This window comes from Paramisgurnus dabryanus, chromosome 17 (genome assembly GCF_030506205.2).
Source record: "Paramisgurnus dabryanus chromosome 17, PD_genome_1.1, whole genome shotgun sequence".
NCBI classification, from domain to species: domain Eukaryota; kingdom Metazoa; phylum Chordata; class Actinopteri; order Cypriniformes; family Cobitidae; genus Paramisgurnus; species Paramisgurnus dabryanus.
This window is the reverse complement of record NC_133353.1, coordinates 31,999,426-32,021,149: the sequence shown is the minus strand read 5'-3', so window position 1 is coordinate 32,021,149 and position 21,724 is coordinate 31,999,426. Positions and strand designations below refer to the sequence as shown.

Sequence of the window (21,724 nt, the reverse complement as noted above, 5' to 3'; positions counted from 1 at the left end):
TGGAAACTACATAGTGTTGCTTTAAAACAAGCAAAAATAAATAAATAAAAAATCTGCCAATGGAATAAGAAACATTTTCTTGAAAAAGGTTGACTTTTTTCATAAACACTTAATTCAAGAAAACTTTTCTTATTCCATTTCCATGGCAGATTTTTTTGCTTGTTATTTTCTTGATGAGCAAAATGACCTAGGACAATAAGTGTAGTTTTTTGACAAAAAATATAAACTTTAAATAAATTAGTGTTTAAAACAAGGGTTAAGGTTATCCAAAATCTTCTTGGGTTCTCTAGGGTTAAGATGTATTTTCTTGATGAGCAAAATGACCTAGGACAATAAGTCTAGTTTTAGACGAAAAATATAAACTTTAAGTAAATTAGTGCTTAAAACAAGCAAAAAATCTGCTAATGGAATAAGAAAAAATGTCTTGAAATAAGTTTACTTTTTTCATGTACACTTAATAAATAAAAAAAATTCTTATTCCATTGGCAGTTTTTTTTTTTTTGCTTGTTTTAAGCACAAATTCGCTTAAATGTCATATTTTTTTTGTCTAAAAACTAGACTTAATTTCCTAGATCATTTTGCTCATCAAGAAAATACATCTTAATTTAAGAATTTTTAGATATTTTTACTGAAAACAAGACAAAACACTAAGAAAGTCATTTTTTGCAGTGTAATTTAAAATGTCAACATTGGCGTTCAAAGATCATGCACCCTGCCTTTAACCTGTATCTCAGTTGACAGAGCATAGTGTTAGCAGCACAAAGGTTGTGGGTTCAACTCCGAGAGTGCACACATACTGATAAAATGTAAACTGTAGCTTAATGGGACAGTTCACACAAAAATAATTTTTTTGTCATTTTCTCATCTTCATGTTGTTCTAAACCTGTATGAATTTCTTTTTTTCTGATGAACACAAAAGAAGATATTTTGATAAATGATGGTAAGCACACAGCTGATTTTGTGCATCAAAATAAAAAACAGACAGAATTTAAATTTCTGAGTGAACTCTTAACTCTCTTTAAATGCACAGTTAGTCGCTTTAAATTAAGCCATTTGCCAAATGCCACTTTTAAAATGGTAGAAAAATCTTTTTAAAGGTCATGAAACAATAAAACGTTGCTATAAATCATTGCAATTCAATAATTGGAATTTCGGAAGTGACTTCATTTCATCCACATGCAAAATTTGGGAGATTCACTCCAAAACGTTTGCAGCCTGTATATATGTTGCCATAAAGATTTTATAATCCATGTCTACTGAAGACCACACACTGGTGATGCGGACGCATATCAAAACACCCTTCATTTACCAAACAGACGCTGGTAAATGAATGTATTCATGTTTAGATTTAGATGTGGTTGTGAATCCTAATGAGTCTCTAAACATCTGTTTTATGAGGTGTGACTTTATCTATGCCGCGTGCGTGTGAGAAAAAGAGCTCTTTCTGTTGATATACACGCTGTGAATCTCCAAACCATCCATCTCGAGTGAAGAGCTGAGCACAGCTCTGTTCTGCTCACCCAAATGTTGTTTGAAGGCCCGTGGGCATCATGTTCAGGGGATATGCCTCATTATTTCGGTCTGACTCAGGCGTACTGCTTCTTATTGCCTTGTTTTCTCATCAGAAACCTTTCTGAACCTCCATAGCTGACCTTCATCACAGGAAAGACCGATGGAGGGCACAGTTTGCCAATTTCTGAGTCGCAATTATTCATATATCGCACCGCACACAGAGGTGAATCACATTCCACAGACAGTTTGAGCGAAACTGCATTATATTGGGATGTTTGAAAAGCATAAAACAATGACCTTCACATCACAAAAATGTCTGAAGATAATGGAAAAGCAATTATTCCCTCAACTGCCAGGCAGATGTTATGGTTTGCTCATTATATGTTTCATTGGCATCATCCACCCAACAGCCATCACTTCCCGAATTGTTTTGTGATGATTCATTACAATACATAACGAGTTAAAGGACACCTATTATGCCCATTTTTACAAGATGTTATATAGGTCTCAAATGTGCCTGTAAAGTTTCAGCTCAAACTACCCCACATATAATTTGTTATAGCATGTTCAAAATGCCCTTATTTTGGTGGGAGCAAAAAAGTGCTGTTTTCATGTTTTTTCCTTTAAATGCAAATAAGCTACAGCCCCTCACTCCCTCACTTTTGTTTAAAAATAGATCTAATTCCTGTGACTGCATCTATCTTTAGCCACATTAGCGCTACAACATGCTAGCAAACACACTTATAAAAGCGTTTGTGTAAAATTAACCAGTCAGTCAGTGGACGTGGGCAGGGCTTTATCAGTGTGACATCACATTAACAAGAAATTCAAAACAGCATGTAATGAGACCGCTTTGGTTTGATGAGGAGTAAAAAGGGAGAGGTCGGATTTTTTCATTGGAGGGCTGTTGTGTTCACACACTGTCAATGCACATTTATGTACAAACAGCTTGTAAAAGTTGATTTTGCATAATATGGACCCTTTAAGTGAACATTTTAAAATACATTTCAGAACATCTTAGTAGTCTATGTGGTCTTTTGGTTTAATGGCATTTGCTTACACTTTTTGTGCAAAGCCTGATGATCCATGTTATCTGAGTATGATTGGAGAGCATCTTCTGTGCTAGTGTTGGGCGTCGCGATATGCCCCATTTTGAGATTGTCTTATCGGCAGCCTGTGAGATCGTGGATAAACGATAGGATCAAGGGCGGGGCAGTAGATTACTTATTTATTTGTTAATTTTTTACTCATTTATGACAAGTCACTTGATTGATGGACAAAAAGAAGCAAGGGCAAAACTGTCATGACTGCAACCTTCATAAAGCTGATGCCATTAATCCAAGCGCGGAAAAGCCAAGGCGCTCAAAAATTTCCTGCGTGCCAGGGGAGTGGGAACAAAATACTTGCTGATTTTAACCCTCTGCATGCTAACAACCTCTCCAGTGCAAGGAAATGTCAGAGTCGCACGTATTACAAGCTCATGTGCGAGGAAGAGTGAATCATGCGCATTACAGAAGGAGTATATGCAGCACAAGACGCGTGCATTAAGTCCAGGTGTGTGTGAGAAGAAATCTGCACGAGTTACAAGCTCTCGCCCAAAGTGAAACCCATAAACCCTCTCATGCGAGGAAAAGTATGCAATGCACATGTTAATGTGAAACTATAACGATAATAACATCACCAACTATCGTTATGAAAGTCTGCTATTAGCAATATGTCTGACGATCGTTTATACATGAAACTATCGTTTATCGGCACAACCCTATTTTGTGCTTCAGTTAAGTTAACAAACAATATTCAATCTTTATTTTCTTTCATCTAAAAAAACGTTCAATAGCGATCCAAACACAGCACATACATCTAAGCTAAAACAGACAAAATTTATAGATGTCTAACCATAGCCCAAAAATAAATAAAATGAAAATAAAAACCCGATATAGTCCGGTTATGAGTAACCCACTTCTAACCAAAATAAACTTAAATTTGGTAGTAAATAACATACATTTAAAGGGAACATATCATGAAAATCGAACTTTCGAAGTGCTATAATTGGGTCCCCAGTGCTTCTATCAACCTAGGAAATGTGAAAAACATTCAACCCAGTAAATTAAGTTTCGGTAAACTATTCTCTGCAAGCATGTGAAAAAATAGGTCATTGAAATTTGGCTCTCCTTGTGATGTCAGAAGGGGATAATACCGCCCCTTAATCTGCTCTATCCAACCATGGCACTGCCATTTAGTGCAGAGATCAACTCATTTGCATTTAAAAGGACACACCCAAAATGGCACATTTTTGCTCACACCTACAAAGTGTCAATTTTAACACGTTATGGAACATTAAGCTTAAACTTCACATACGTACTCTGGACACACCAAAGATTTATTTGACATCTTAAAAAAGTCTTGTGAAATCCTCCTTTTAAATCTACAGTTAGTTATTGGCAAACAGCTGCCAGTATTATTGTAATTTCTACAGAAATTTTTAACAGTGAAACTAAGTGGTGATGATGGCTATTGTTTGCTGGGTGCATATGAGATTGAGCCACACCGTCTACACACTATGATCATAAAACCCATCAAGCTTTGATGAAAACAACTTGCACATGAATGCAGGAAAACACAAAACTTGTTTTTATGTTCTGTTATTAATATTTTATTTAGGGAGTCTAGGCTAATTTCCATGAACCTTTATTTCAGTACGCTCCTCTGAGGCCATGCACTGTTTCTTGTTCCTATGGAAACCTCAACCTTGTTTTAGTTTAAAATAAAGTCTGTATTTCATTTTCATTTCAGTCTCTGTTAAATAAGGCAGTTCATACCGTAGATAGCTATTGAATACGGAGACAGCAGGATGTGGCTCTCTAGCAATGGGTTCAGACTCTTAGCATGCATTCATAAGCTACGAGGAAGCATCAACAATATGGCACAATATTTTACAGGGTCTCTCATTAGATTTCTTTAAACACTGATCTACATTGACACTATGATTGCGTTCTGGAAATATATGTCGGGTATGGCTATTAAAGTTTTCCACAGCAGATGTAGTTTATAGGTTTCAAATATTTCCGGCTAATTAAGTCGCATATGTCAAAAGACGATAGGTGGATTAACATATTCTCTCTCAGTAGCATCTTTTAAACTTTGTGAGTTTGTGAAAGGCTTGTTTGAAGTCGTCGTTGAAGGCAGTGTAAATGACTGGGTTGATGAGCGAGTTAAGGTATCCCAGCCAGGTGAAGACATCAAAGAGCACAGGATGAAACCAACAGTCTTTACAGATCCCCATCACCAGAGTAAACACGAAGAATGGAAGCCAGCACACAATAAACGCACCCAGGATAATCCCAAGGGTTTTAGTGGCCTTCTTCTCTCGGGCGGCACAAAGACGCTTTCTTTCCAGGACACTATCGGCCAACTTAACTTTCACACTGTTTGTGAACAGAGGAGATCCACCTCCACCTGCTCCACCTGCTCCACCCGCTCCTCCACCACTAGGATGAATCTGTCCCTCCTGATTCGACGTGGAGTTCAGGGAGCAGAGCGATGAGCCTGTTGAGTTTTGGATGAGTTGTGCTGCCGTAAAGCGTTTCCCGCTCGTTGCCGGCGTTTTGAAGATCCGTGAACGAGCCGCCACGTATATACGGCCGTACAGAATGATCAAAAGAACCGTTGGAACGTAAAAAGCACCGAACGTAGAGTACAGCGTGTAGGAGATCTGATCCGTGTTCACCATGCATTCCGTTAGCTCCTCGCGAGCCTTGGCTTGCCTCCAGAACAGAGGCGGCATAGAAATAGACACAGAGATCACCCACACTACTGCGACCATCATTGCCACCCGCCGTACGGTACGCCGCTTCGAGTACTCCAGGGCGTCAGTAATGGCCCAGTATCTGTCCAACGCGATCACGCACAGGTGCAAGATTGAGGCCGTGCAGAAAGTTATGTCGGATGATAGCCAAATATCGCACACTATCTGTCCCAGCGTCCAAGTCTTACTGACCGTATACACGATGCTGATCGGCATTACCAAAATAGACACCAGCAAGTCCGTCACTGCCAGAGAGCCTATCAGGAAGTTGGCGGGGGTGTGAAGCTTGCGGGTTAGAAAGATGGTGGCGATCACAAAGGCGTTGGACAGAGCGGTGGCCAAAGTGACTATTGCTAGCATTGCGGAGATGGAGATCTGAAGGCTAAGGAGTGTAGCATCATCCAAGGGGTCCAGGGTTGTGGGACTGACCGTAGCATTGATGAGGAAAAACTCATCTGTGCTGTTGAACGGATCCATAATGCATAGTTCATCTGCTGAATCTTGTTATTGGTTCACATGAGCTATGCATGATGTTGACATGAAGATACAATTACTCCATGAAAACTAAGAGCGATATATAATTCATGCTTGCAGAGACTATAACTTTGTATGCATACGTATTCCCTTAATGGCCTGTTCCCCTCATTATTTCGTTTAATGGCCTTTATTTTACTATATAGATGTGGGATTTACTTAATTTCTGCTCTTGTGAATAGCCGGAACTTTTTAATTTATTCCCTTGTGTTTTCGGACTAATAGACCAGAGTATTCCCTAATTCCCGGTGGTTTGCTGATAGTTGCAATTGCTTTAGAAAGCTGATACACCCTCCCAAAAGACAAAAAGGGTCACATTTAAAGCTTCAAATACTGTCCAGAGGAAGACGTTAGTCCACATGAAAAGTGCCAAGCATGGTACAGCAAACTCCCTGGGACTTACTTCAACCAAAGGTGGTCTCCAAATTAGGACCTGGAACAGAAAGAGAAAAAGAGTGAGGACTTTGAAGAGCACTTCATGATTTGGGTCTTTACACTCACTGGTGGTAATATACTGAAAATGTATTTGAAGAAAACATGCAAATTTTATTTAAAAGAGCCCTCGGTGCTCTCATTACTGGTGAAGCGGAAAAACCTACTCACACATACATCCACAAAATATACCACCATGATTTCCAATACAATTACAAGCTGAGCAAAAGGTCTTAAGTGCAATTTATACTTCTGCGTAAAGGCTGTGCGTAGCTGACGTGGACCTCTGCAAAAATGTAACAACGCATCCGTTTTACATCGACCGCAAGCACTGTGATTGGTCTGCTAGAACACCTCCCATCACGTCAAATAAATCTGCACTGCATTTCCTAATATGCATTTCCATTTGTGATGGTAAAAACAAACATGGACCAAGCTTAGGAGTGATACTTAACAATTCAAGCTGCAAGAAAAGTTGTTGTCTATTCATCTCCATCACTGCTGATGCTTTTCCAGCAACTTACACAACAGACTGCTGCTTCTTTGGCTTTTGCCTCCATACTGTAACATGTCTGTAGACATTGCTTACTAGCGATCTGCATGTGTAATTGCACATCGATGTGAACAACGATGCAGAAGTAAAAATGAAACTGACGCGGAGCTTACAGTGAAGAGGTTACTTAAATAGCCCTTTAAGGGCCGTTCACACTTTAACAATAACATTAGCTACAATGGTAAATATAGCTGCAAGCAGCAAGCGGTCAAGTCGAAAGGGCACAGAATGAAGTAAATATGAGTTTGGATGAGCAGTTTAAAGAACCTAAGGAAACATTATGATATCAGATGAAATAATAAAAAAGTTATCAGCAAAAAAGCTGTTCTCATTCATTGAAATTTCTCCATTAACAGTGTGTCAAAACACAGGTCACAAAATGTTACACTGGTGTTTATGAGTCAAAAGAGCCCACCCTCATGTCTGTACAGTTTACTGATGCATAGATAAGCTTTTGCAAAAACGGTTGAGTCAAAAGAGCCCACCATCATGTCTCTACAATGTTCTGATGCAGAGAAAAAAGTTCTTGCAAAACAGTTGTTAGGATATTCTCATTGGTTGCTAAGGAAAGAATTAGTATCCACCAAAGATTATACTTCAAGCAATGAAAGAAACAATCTATTTTGTCTTGAGCATTATTTTGCTGTGCAGGGATAACTGTAAGGCAAATTATGGCATGTTTGGTATCGTTGGACTCGGCAACTATTCAGAACTCCAAAGAAATAAGTCCCGTGAAAATACGTCGATCGGAGCCAAAGTTATAGGCGTGTAAAGCATAAGTCTGACGAAACTCTGCATGCACCCTTAGTTCCTGACTGGCATCACAAGTACCAAGTATCGTGTCAATAGGCTTATGTTTGGCGAAGATACAGCCTCAAATCCATTTTTTAGCGCTCTACGTAAAATTTGTTGACACGGTTTATGGAACCTAATTGACGAATCGACATGAATTCCATAACTTTTTGCCTTGAGTGTCTGTAGATGCTACCTACCGATTCTCTTGGCAATCAGGCAAAAGTTCTAGGACGAGTTCGCAAAAGTAGGTTTTACGAATAATTCAAAATGGCGGAAAACATTTTATGACGGAAAATGACGTCATAGGGTCCAATCGTCTTGAGCCAATAAATAAGAGGAAACAAGAATTTCGTGCAACTTTGGACTGTTGGTGGTGCTAGCGGGTTAGCGATAGAGACTCTGTGGGGACACATTGGACTTATCAGTGTGCCGAATTTCATAACTTTCCTACGTACGGTTCTATGGGCTGCCATAGACCGTAATGGCAGAAGATGATTAATTATAATAGGAAAACTAACGATAGCGTTATATTTATTTGCTCGCACGCCACATTATTTACATAAATCATCACAAACTTTTAATGGCGTTAACTAATATAGTTATATACAATGTAATTTTTCCTTAACTATAAACTTTTACAACATTGTTTTACAATGCTGTTCTTGTTGCAGTCACAATGGCTTTAACCAACAGATGTTTTGGGTATCACTTTAAAGGTAAACACCACCGTTTTTCTATATTTTACTATGTTGTTACCTCAACTTAAACTAATTAATACATACCCAACTTTTATTCCAGTGCATGCACTTAATATTTGTACACCGCAATGTAAATGTTTTAGCATTTAGCCTAGCCCCTAGGATCCAAACAGGGATGAATTTTGAAGCCACCAAACACTTCCATGTTTTCTCCATTTAAAGACTGTTACATGAGTAGTTACACGTGTAAATAGTGGCACAAAATAAAACCTTCCGATTTTAGAAAATGGGAACTATATTGTATGGCGGAAGAGCACAATTTGCAGCACTTCGACCTCGGTGCACATCGCTCCTGACTACTACTACTTCCTTCAATATTACTGCACTCGAAGTCGAAGTGCTGCAAACTAAGTGCTCTTCCGCCATACAATATAGTTCTCTTGTTTCTGCTTAAAATCACCACGTTTTATTTTGTGCCACCATACTTACTCGTGTAACTACTCATGTAACAGTCTTTAAATAAGGAAAACATGGAAGTGTTTGGTGGCTTCTAAATTCATCCCTGTTTGGATCCTAAGACATGAATGGGGCTAGGCTAAATGCTAACACATTCACGACATGCTCTACAAAGATTATTAATAATTAATATTAATTTGTCTAAGTTGAGGTCAAAAACATAGTAAAATATTGAAAAACGGTGGTGTTTTCCGTTTAAATTTAAATAGATGTAACTGGCTTTTAATGGTTTATCATTCATCAGAATGGCAAAAAAAAATCGCTTGACAGTGATCCCTATGATATCACTTATTGTGTCGTTATAGCTTCACTATTATCTTTTTTATTTAGATAATTTCTAAAACTCGCTATTGTCTATAATGTAAATGGCCCATTAGTACTACAATCATGTACAAATAGAGGTATAACAATTAACCGTGCAAATGCACGTTTTCTCAATGAATGAATTTGAATGAATTACGTTGAAATCCCGGCACATCCGAACGCCAGGGGGCGCTCTTATGCAGAAACTCTCTTTGTGACACAGAAGTAGTAGCATTACAAACGCAATTCCAGGAAATGTCTACAGGAATATTTATACGCTGTTCTTCAAATTGTTTCAGGTATTTTCATGATAATAAAGAATATTTTGAATGATTTTTATTTAAGGAGTGTTGCTTTTTTAAATGCACGTTATAAACAACTCCGACTCATAATGATTTTAGATTGATAAGGACTTCCTACTGACCAAATGCCGTAGTACACGCACAAGCTGTGCATGAAACAAAGAATCGCAGCCTTGCGATTCAGAATCGATTTCAGACAGGCATTTTTAATGGGACATGCTATTGAATCGTTACATCCCTATGTACATATGATTGTATCAGCGCTAAAAGACAGCGTGTGTTAGTCATCCAGGATCAATCTCAATGTTCTCATCTTTTCTAGTCATTTATTCAACGTTGAGAACATAACTTTAGTCCGAGTTCATGCAGAGTATTAAAGTAGCTTCCATATGCCGTATCTGGGCATTTCAATTCCCAGAGCTCTTGATCTCCTTACTTCTACCCTCCTTAATTCTACGTATATAAAATCTCAAGGGCTTCAAATGATTTAACATTTAAGAAATTGAGCTAATTAAGAAGTTCCCCCTTTTACTTGGATTTACAATGAGTTTTCTTTTCATAAATATAAAGTTTTTGCCTTAGTTTACATAATTTCTTTCCTCTTCGCTCTTGTTTTAAGGCTCTAGTTCTGATTGATGAGTATCTCGAGTATTGTGCCTCACGGGGAAACCTGTCACCAGAAAGCTACCGGTTTCTATGTCTGACTAACATCACGCTGTGACACCCGCAAGCGCTCTGCTTCTGTCCTGATGGGAAAAGAAAGCAAACCGCACGGCTCACTCTACAGCCATCAGGTCACACATCAGTCAAATCACCTGCCAACATCTTCACTTTGGCATTGCCAGCTCCCAATAATATACTCTGCAGAGATTTCTTATTTTTCTTTTTCTTCGAGGGCTTGTGTGCGAATATTAATGCCTAAATATTTATAGAAATGCCTTGCCTGTCCTACCTCCCTACATGAAATGAAGTAAATGATGCTGTTTAGAGCCAAACATTCAGATCTCCCACCTTAAAAATACACATTTCTTGTCATTTTTGTACAATAATTGAGAGCCTCATATGTGTAAAATACATCATATATGCCAGCGAGACAGATTTGATGTGTTTTTGGCATGCAGTATTGGCATCCCATTCAGGACACTCACAGAATCGGGCAAGGCATCACTTATCTTATTTGCAGGTGGGTGAACTAACACTAAATAACCTTTGATCAGATTAACTAGCCCAAGGCTCTGTTGCACAAAAATCAATACGGATGCTTTTAAATTAGTGTGCATGCTCTAGTGTTAAAGTGCAGACAAATGGTGTAGACAACAGCACCTTAATGCCACCGTCTGTAAATTGTACTGCAGTAGGAGATTGACATTTTAATGAATTAATTACTTTACATTTAGTGGTATTAAGTCTTTGTGAGTAATGCCAGAAACATTATTCAGTCTATGACCATGTGGACCTAGCATAGCAGATGGCTTTACACTGTGAAAATAAACAACAGGATTACTGAATAAAGGCACATTTTTCTTCTGACTTTTGTAGTTAAACATTTACTCTAAGATGGCAACAATTTCTTGGATGAACACTATGAAATTACATATTTTATAGAAAACAGCTCAAGGGAAGGCTTGTAACTTAAAATACATTTCCATTGTTATCAAATATTATAATTATAAACTAAGTGCTAATGTTCGTCTGCACAATATTTGCTTTTAATGCCCCCTCAGGTTAGATTAAACCTTCAAAATATGAAATGTACAAAGCACTTAACTTTAAGGGGCGGTTTCCTGGACATGATTTAGATTGTTCCAGGACTAGTCTTAGTTATTTTAGGACATTTAAGTAGTTGTTACAAACAAACCTTGCAAAAAATAATACTGGTGTACATCTTGATAGTTTTTTTGTGATTGTTGCGGGCAAAAATCTTTGATCTTGTGGCATGTTTTCTTAAAAAATGTGATGAAAAATGTGGGATATTTATGCAATTTTATGCGATGAAATTGCGGGAACTTGCAAAAATTGCGGAACTTGCAAAAACTGCGGGAACTTACAAAAACTGTTTGCCGCTTTTGCAGCTTTTCAATGATGTTCACGTCACATAATTACTTCACTTCATAACGTTCCCATTGCAACAGGGGACATGGCTGCGCTTGTGTGAAGTAAATGCAAAATTTTTCAACTTTTTGCCAAGATATATGTGATTTTTGCAGGGATTATGAAATCATGCAAGTCCTGCATAATTTGCGAATGGAAATCTGCAATTAAGGCTGCAAATGTATGCGAATTTGAAAAAATGCGGCGCCCGCATAATTATGCGGACTTTGGCTGATAATCATGCGGACTGGTTAAGATATGTCAGAACTAGGGTACTAGTATCGGAAATGCCATCGATACCACAAATTTTTTTTTTTGCATTGTATCGGCAAGTACTTGAACAAATGTACCGATCCGATACAATTTTCTTAAACAAAAACTGGTTATGCCCGCTATAGCTAACGCTAATGCTGCAAGATGAAATGAAAATGCGCTAGCCGTATGTCCAGTATTTCTCACTAGTAAAACGTTGACGTCTCATATGCCATGCTGCAATTTCAATGGGTGGCACAAGTATTAGCAACTTTAAAACAAGTAAATTAATAGCATTTGAAGACGCATCACCCTGAAGAACACGATAGTTACACAAACGCTATGGCAGAGAAGGATGAGCTCACTTAGAAGTGTAATCTGGATTTTATTTAAATATAAAAAATGCATAGATAAACAAAAAGCTTACATTAACTAAAATTGTATCTGTTATTTATGTTCGTTGATCTTCTTTAAATATTCAATGTCATTCACTATGTCTTACTAAATGTTGCATCTGTTGTAATTTTTTGGAGCCTCTTTAAATTCAATTCTTTCCAAAGCTGAGCTTAGTGTATCCTTCACACCAATTTATCATGCATGCAACATTTTTAACGCATCTTTAATACAATTTTTAAATAAAGAGCAAAGATGTCAGTTGTTCAAAGGTGGACACAAGTGACGTGTCAAGAGTTGTCTTCATCTACTGATCTAGGGCCAGATTTACTAAATGGGGCAAATTAGCGTGAGAGCGCAATTCCAAAAAAGCGTAGATGGGAGTGGTAATATCTGCAGGTTATTTTCTAAAAAAGTGCTAATTAAATAACACAGGCGCAACAGCCTCCATTTCAGTAGCTTTTTCAAATACAAAATGATTTAAGACATGCTTTTTTTCAGCGTTAAATAACGGCGCACATACTAGTCATATCACACACGCAAACATTAGTAAATGACATTGAGTGAACCATTTAAATAATCTTCTCCCAAACATTTTGCGTCTAAGAGGGGAAACTCGTAAAAAAGCATATGCAATCATGTCAGTCGCAAAAATAACTAGATCACACCTTTTCTAATTATCCCGACAGTCGTTATTTAACGCCAAAATGATGGTTTGCACTGGCGCAAGCTGTTAGTAAATCTGGCCCTAGAGTCAGCGTTTCCCATTTCACAAGCTGTTCAAATTCAAAATTTGGCTCTGGGAAACCGATCAATCACATGAAGCTTTATCCCGAGAAGCGGTAGACAGTGGATTAAATGTGATATCCTGTGTGCATGAGCTGAGGGTTTAAATCAAATGCGTTCATGTGTATGTTGGAAGGGTAAAAGCAGAATGCATTGACTGCAAATTAGGAAACTAATTTGCAAAATCATGCATGATTAGTAGTGTTGATAAGAGGATTTTGTGCGTCTGTTAGCTGGCATACAGTCAGCAAAATCTGTTTTGCCAATATACTATACAAACTGTTATTACAACTGAGGGTGTTCATATGTAGATTCAGGACTGAAAAGCACATGCATTTAATCTTAATCAGGTTTATAAGTGACTTATATTATGGTTGATGTTGAGTTTTGCATGCATCAGTGCTTGAAACAGAAAAACATCAGTGAGAATATTCCACCTTGAAATATATGGTTTTTAACATGCAAGTCAGCAAGCATGTAGTAAATATGTCATGTAAAATCAAGGATGTGTGATGCTACAGATACATGATACAGACAGCAGATTCGTATCTGAATAGGTCTTGGGCAGAGTAAGCAACAATATGCATCAAATTTTTAATGCAGATAGTCAAAATGTTTACTCGTAAGACTAACTCTTGCTGTATAGTCATAACGAAAGAGTCAAAGTGAGTCTTGTTGAGCAGAGACAGAGTGCTGCTGAAATCACAAGAATTACCCTGCAAACAGAAAACTGTGTAGTATTGACCACTTTAAGCACTGCAGGCTACATATGTGTTGCTGAAACTAGCCCTATACTTGCCAAAAAGATGTCAAGGGAATGAAAGATACACAGAATAAAGAAGCAAAATTATTGTGTTACTTGTATCTCAGTAGAACAGGGTCATCATTTACATTTACTTCCTGTGAAACTGCAGAAACAACAGCAGATTATCAGTAGACTATATCAGGTCCAACGGGCAGCTTGCTAATGAGAGCAACCTGAGGGTATTACCACGCTCCAAATGTTAGCAAGATGTTTTCCCCAATTCTGTTTGGTTCTGTATAATTGGTTAAAGTCAGACTAATAAAATTACAAGCCTTGGTCAATATATCAGGATGAAGAAGGAATTTGAGATTGTCTGGCTTATTAGACGAATGTTTATACAGCACAGATTCTGTTGACATCTATTGTCAGTGTTGCCTGAATGCTTGCATGCTGACAAACACACGCAACTTGTCATTTTTTAATTAGGAAATTGCATTTGTCAGTTGTCTAAATGTTTGACTTTACAATACAGAGAGTTTTTAAATGGCAGCAAGAATAATTGTTTTCAATAAACAGCTTAGCACAGAATAATTTCAGTCTGTCGCTCATTGTTAATAAATTCAACACAAGAGCCTTATTCAGTAAGGCGGTTAAACCAACTCGGAGTTAAAACTTGGTTGAAAAATCAGATGTAAATTAACTGAGGAATGTACGCTATTGAAGTTTATTTTAATTTTCATGCAGATGCAATCCTATGGACAAAAAGATCATGACAGCAGCTCAGCTAAAATGAAATTAGGCATAACTGTGGGTTCACACCAGCCGCGGAAGAGGCGGCAAAAACGCGCTATTCGCGCGTAGTTGGACGCTTGAACATTTGAGTTCACTCGCTTCATTCTCGCGTGAAATCCGCGAGTGGAATTCTTGTCATTCGAGAATTTCACGCGGAAATCCGCGTCATGGGAGGGGCTTCTGCGACTCCGCGGAGACTACACCACTCCGCTCGCTTCCTGTAATCACGTCACTACTACAGCAAGCTCCTGATTGGTTAACGCGGCGCGGAATTCCGCCAAAGTTCAGATTTTTGAACTCCCGCTTTTCCCGCGGCAACGCTCAATTCGCGCAGAACGCGCGGAACGCCCCGCGGCTTCCGCGCGTTCCGCGCCGCGGCTACCGCGTGTACCGCACCGCATGATGCCTAATCACGTGTTTGCATTGACTTAACATGTAAATCATCCGCGCTTGCCGCCTCTTCCGTGGCTGGTGTGAATGCACAGTAAGACTTCGGCATAAAAGGCTATGAAATTTACAAATGTTTGTCATTAATAAAACCAATACAACAAGCCGTTATTTGACCTCAGATCGGTGAAAGTACGTTTCCCCTTACCACTATGCACAGTGGTTCAGATGAGTGAACTCATAAGAAACATAAAGGCAACTGTTCTGATGTAAAAGCATGGCCACAAAGGCTAATATTAGTTACGTAAGGGTGAGTATTAGTATATCTAAAATGACTGCAAAGAAAAATTAAATAAATGTTGGGTGATTCTCACAAGTCCAGGTTAAGAAGTTGTCCAGTATCATAATTTTTAAAAAGCCCTTGAAGCCAATTTTTTTTTGCACATATAAGATTTCTTCCTATGAATTACTATAACCATTATTTTTAGAGGATTTAAAAATATTTCCTATAGAATTTTTACATTTTTTAGATTATCACTATTAATAATTATCATTACCGCAACATGATATTACATTAAATATATTCATTTACAAACTCATGTTTCGGTAATGAGAACTAAAAAAGTTGTCTAGGTACTATGACAAACAAAATTTTAACTTTTATCTGGAGAAAAAATAAGAACTGCTTACCTGGTAGCCATCTTGAGTGTCACAGTCAATTATGTTCCTTCCAACAATTTTTTTTTGGAAATGTTAGTTCCTTGAGGACTTAAACAATGATTTAAAATTGTTGATAAGAAAATTGGTCTTGGACACATTTATATTCCTTATTATTGTCTCTACATTTACCAATGACCACCAAATACCACATGTTTCTTTACTGTAAATGTTTTTAGTAGGCTATAACATGCACTGAAGTTTTTTATTTTTTAGATTTTTTAATTATAAATATTTTCATGTCAAAGAACCCTGGACACGTTGCGGTAATAAAAATGTTCCCCTTAAATGTGGAAAAAACAACAAAATTGTTTTTTTTATGATGTCATTTGAAATCATGTGCAAAATAGTATGTGAAGAGATGTTTATAACTGTATGCTTATTATTTTGATAGCATTTACTTTTATTATCAAAATGTTTCATGACACCTCTCAAGTCTAATTTGGCGAGAATCACCCACTTGGGTATGACCAATTCTACTTGGGGTCTTAAAATCCTCTCCCAACCTAAATGTAACTCCCTACAAATCAATGCAACATCATCATCTACACGATCCTCTATAAAGGACATGGCATTTTAATCACTTAGACGGTCTCTGCACCTAAGCATATCAAATTAGCTTTACAAGTCATTTCAATTTACTGTTTTACATTTTTTTTAGTGGAAATTTTAGTGTAATATATATATATAAAGTAAGTTAAAATGACTTGCACTGGCAATTTCTTTAAAACTTAAAGACAGCTAAAAAAACTTACACATAATAAAAATGTGTGCAATGAATGATTGTACTAAATGAACTAATGAGATTTGCACTTAACCTCCTTTCTGAAACAGCCCCCAGGTCCTTGTACTGTAATGCCGAGTTCAGACTGCATGATTTTCAAAGTAGTCTGGTCACAGATCTTATCTGGGGTGGCATACAGTCCCTACTGGGTTCACAGTGCATGATGGATCGGCGACAGGTTTCACATTTCATGACTTTACCATAGTAAGAATCGCCGACAACTTTGTCTCGGTCCGGAAAAACCAAACGCAAGCGAGAAGTGCCAAGGAAACAACGTGAGGTTATGCGTGCAAGACCGAAGTTCTCACATGAGACTGGGATTATTATTAATATTGAAGAAGCTTGCCATACAAATTGCATGTGTGCCCATTTGCAGCGAAAAGAAGAAAAAGAAAAGAAGCCCTTTTCTGAACCAAAGCCATGCTTGCTGAACCTGAACTTCCAGCTGCCCTGTATGTTGCTCTCTTATTGGCTGTAGGTCATCGCCACTGTTATTTTCAGTCAGAACACATTTTACAGGGCATGATTTTGAATCGCTGACAGGTCCAGATATCTAGCATGCCAGATATCTCACGGGTGTCGCTGACTCATCTGCGATTTTCTCAGATTGCGTGTTTGATAATTCACACTGTGTGATTGTCACTCGCGTGCACGAGCACCGATTTGCCTGTGATTTCGGGCATCTGTCAGCGATTTCTCAAAACCTGTCGGCGAGGCAAAATCAGGACTAAAATCTTGCAGTCGAACTCCGCATGAGTGAAATAAAGATATTTTATATAACAAGATTGAGCACTCCTTTTACCATAAATAAGGGCTATAAAACGAGTTATCTCATCAGTTGAGAGAAAACACTTCCCTGCCAATGACAAGTTTTTACCGCAATCCATATTTCCGCTATTATCCACTAGGTGCTGCTCTTGCCCAACTTATAAAACACTGAAGCATCCACTGAAGCATCCACTGATCCAAAAACAGTAATCTGATGTCTTACACAAAAAAGTCCTTTACAAAAATCCACTTATCTCAGCTTTTGGCTCAAAATTTGGTATTTTTAAAGAAACCTAGCCATATTTGAGAGGTAATAAAAATAGAACAAATGAAGAATATATATATATATATATATATATATATATATATATATATATATATATATATTGTATAGTTATATATTTAAAGAAGAACATTTTCTGGAAGGGATAACAATTCTGGGCTGGCTGGCAACTTGTTTCAAAAACGCTGGCAGGGAAAGAATTAATTGTGATTTTAGCATGTGAATTTAGAGATATCTGTCTTTCCCATTAAATATAGGACTTTAGTCTTTTATGACTGAAATATTCCATGTCATATCTATACAAATCTTAATAATGTATATATTGTACCTCACAGTTCATCAATAAAAAAATTACGCCCCAGAGGCATTAATTTCACATGCACTAAGACATATATTCTTGTTTGTAAAACAAACAAAAAAATACATTATCCTTATTTTGTCCATACAAAACAAGTAAATTGTGATGCTGTAGTCAGAAACATTATGTTTAAATTGAAAACTGATTTAATGGGGTTACTGATAAAATGCTAGGTTGATAGAGTAAAGTAATGTTTGTTCTACGAGTGAAAACCTGTGAGGGATGAAAATGTATTTGATTTATTTTTTAGTCCCATCACACCCGATTTGTCTGGCAGTGGTCTTAAATGAAATATGCTGGAGCCATGGTAACAGAGCCGTATGATCTGGTGTTGTATTTGGATATTATAAAATGACATCAGTCAGAGTCAGTCAAAGTATAAATATGACATATGCGTATTGATGCTTGTAACAGAAACCTCTAAATCTAACTTCACCTCAGCTCAACCTTGATGACAGATAACAATTTCTAACACAAGTTTTTATTTTCCTCAGTTCTGATGCAGTATCAGAGTTTGGCCGGACAATGAAGTCCTTTGCTATCAACTCATCATCAATAATAGGTTAGCTCTTCCAATAACCTGTTGTGACATGTTGACTTAGCACAACTATGTTTTTCCGTACATTTTTTTTTAGTCTTTTAGTTGCAAGCATATATTTTAGCTATAAATTATATTTTGGTTTTATCTAATAGGCTACTTAGCACATAGAGGTGGCCAGATTTCATTTCACTGTTCCTATGTCCAATGCTTCAGTCGAATGGATATTCTCAGCCCTACAACAAATGTAAACTTATGTCAGAAATACTACTGGACTTTCTCGACTTTCAGCATTAGCCTCTATGGTGGTAGAAAACAGGGTTTCCCGCAGCACTTTGCAGTTCAGGTGGCCCGCCTAAGCTGGGAAACCATACCGCCTTAACTAGGTCGTCCAAAAAAAAAAACATCACTGCACAAAAGGCCCTGCTATACTCGGAGAATAGCACAGACACGCTTCACACCGCAAGCGGGCTTGGACATGAGATAAAGACGCGGTTCGTCATGTCTGGAGGATAGCCAGTTGATTAAACGCGTGTCAGTGAGAACTGTAAGTGGACTTATGTTTTGGGTTTATTTAACTCTTTCACCGCCAGCGTTTTAAAAAAAAGTTGCCAGCCAGCACCAGCGTTTTTCATGATTTTCAGCAAAGTTTAATGCCTTCCAGAAAATGTTCTTCTTTAAATATATAAACATACAATACACCAAATGAAAGAACAGACCCTCTGCTTTAAAAAAAAAAAAACCGTTTCATCCTACCTTCAGTGGTTCTTTTGTAATCAGCTTTTGAATATGGGTAGGTTTCTGCAAAACACCACATTTTGAGCAAAAAAAAGAGATAATTCCATTTTTTGATGAACTTTTCATAGAGATCCTATTCAGAGCGATCTTTAAAACAGACACGGACATGCAGCCGCTTGCCATAGGGCAATACTTCCGGGTTTAAAAAGTTGCGGAAGTTGGTGGATAATAGCGGTATTGCAGAAAGACGGAAAATCTTGTCATTGGCAGGGAAGCGTTTTCTCTTGATTGACGAGATATCTCGTCAATGGCGGCGAAAGAGTCAAGCCTGTTATTGTATTAGTCTATATTTCTTGCAAATTTAAATTAAGTGATTTTGTTTTTAGAGCAACCTGCTAGCTAGGTTGCACATGCCTGTTGATTCGATATAATTATTAAGCGATCTGCTCACATTATTTATGTGCATTATTTACATGCTACAGTAGTTACACTCCTTTAAGATAATGCAATTAATAGTGGGAAATAATCAGTTTTTACAATATTTGCGCTATCTATCATCGTTCGCCAGATTCTACAATGTCTGTTTATTAACCCTTTAGATTCACTTCATCACGCAGCTATTCCCATTAGAGGTATCTGTTAAAACATTTAATTCATTAATAATCTAGTATGTGTTCATTTTCTGTCATAGTTTCTTCAAAATTGAGTTTTATTTGAGTGTTTTTAATAAAAATATTTTCATTTTCATCATGATGCGTACGTCCCGCCCCTTTAATTACCACGCCCCTGGCCACACCCACCCGGCCAACCCTACCACCTTAACTAACAAATGTTCTGCGGGAAACCCTGGGAAAGGACTTATTGTTGTACAACAGAGTAAGCAAACTCTTCTTAAGGAAAGAATGATGGATTTTGCTTACAAATAATCCACAGGCTAATTAGGTTAGTTTAATTCATTTTATTTAGTAAGCAAATAATATTCATAAAATTTAAATTACTTGTTTATATTAAACCTTTGAAAAACTCATTTTCTTTAAATAATAGACTTTCAACAAAGTCATTTGTTATACTTTTGATTCTTCAAGATATTTGATACGTTTTTCAAGAACCATTTATGCGATTTCTTTAGCAAAAAAAAAAGTTTGACTTTGTCAAGCAGCATCCAAAATCACATAATGTAACAGTAGACAATTAGATAAAGTATCTATTTATTAATCATTTAGTCAGTATGTCCTATTTACAGTAGTAATGTATGAAAGCAGTATGCATATTCAATTACATCTTTCATGTTTTCAATGTCATGTGATGCATATAGTATGTTCGTCCTTGGGCGTCGGGGGTCCAAAACATTAACTGGAGTGCAGTAGAATGAGTAGATGCCATTTTCTTGTATTCTGGTGCCTTTTCTTTATTTTAGTTTAATTTCTATGGACTCTAAATGAGCCAAGTGGCATGGATTTGAGGAAGCAGCAGTCTGAAAGTCAAGGCGAAATGGATTTAAATTTATTAGGGCATTCCTCAACTTTAAAGGATTTGACTGATGGCATTCTGACAAGTGAACAGACATATGCGCTAAATTAGATAATAAGTGAGTGGGTACAAATCGTTGTTCTAAAAGGGGACATGCCACAATTTTTTAAGATGTCAAATAAATATTTGGTGTCCCCAGAGCACATATGTGAAGTTTTAGCTCAAAATACCATATAGATAATTTATTATAACATGTTAAAATTGCAACTTTGTAGGTTTGTGCAAAAATAATAAGAGCTCCTTATGACATCATAAGGAGAGACAAATTTCAATGACCTATTTTTTTCACGTGCTTGCAGAGAATGGTTTACCAAAACTAAGTTACTGGGTTGATATTTTTCACACTTTTCTAGGATGATAGAAGCACTGGGAACAGAATTATAGCACTTAAACATGGAAAAAGTCAGATTTTCATGCCATGGGCCCTTTAAAAAGTGTGGGTCTTCTCCCACCCACTTATAATGGTCCTGTCACCCATGTGTTGTTGACCTACTGTACAATCTAACAAAAAATCTGTGAACATAAGCTGTTGTTAAACAAACAAAATTCACATACATTTCATATTACTCATATGAAAGCCCAGCTCACAGTTTTCCAGTATTTTACATTTACTTAATTTTTAAATTTGGCATCACCAAATGAGATGGAAAAGTGTGTATCTGATGCATCTGTTTTTACATACTGACATTATTCCTCAAAACGTTTTAGTTTTTACAGCGAAAGCCTTTTTCAATTAAAGCAAGCCAACAGAACTCAGGAAAAGTGCTGTTAAAAGTGTGCAACGTTCCTCAAAATGCGATAAAAGTCAGAGCTGTGGAATTGTGCCCATACTTAGGGCATACAAGAAATACTTCCTGCCTACTCCATTCGTTTAAAAAAAAAAAAATAGTTCAAAAAGAGCAGTTGTAAATTATCAAAATTTGGCTGACATAAAAAGATCCAGGACCAAACACAATGACCAAACACCTTTGAATATGTGGATCTTCTAGTAGTGGCTGAGGTGCTAATGCATGCACTATTACAGTACATTGACTCATCTTCTTGGATGTTCTTTTGTGATGTGTAGGAGGAACATCAGTCCGGAGTTAACAAAACCATTGAATCTCTACCAC

The 21,724-nt window shown here is 37.3% G+C and overlaps 1 protein-coding gene across 1 annotated transcript in view; it reads right to left on the bottom strand.

Annotated features, from left to right (window-relative positions):
- Positions 1-3,874: 3,874 nt before the first annotated feature.
- Positions 3,875-21,724, bottom strand: part of htr1d (5-hydroxytryptamine (serotonin) receptor 1D, G protein-coupled) — a 35,956-nt gene continuing 18,106 nt past the window's right edge. Inside the window, exon 2 of the mRNA XM_065288787.2 lies at positions 3,875-6,284. Within this exon, the coding sequence (XP_065144859.2) occupies positions 4,634-5,794 (1,161 nt within the window). The 5' untranslated portion in view covers positions 5,795-6,284 and the 3' untranslated portion in view covers positions 3,875-4,633. The remainder of the gene's footprint in view (positions 6,285-21,724) is intronic.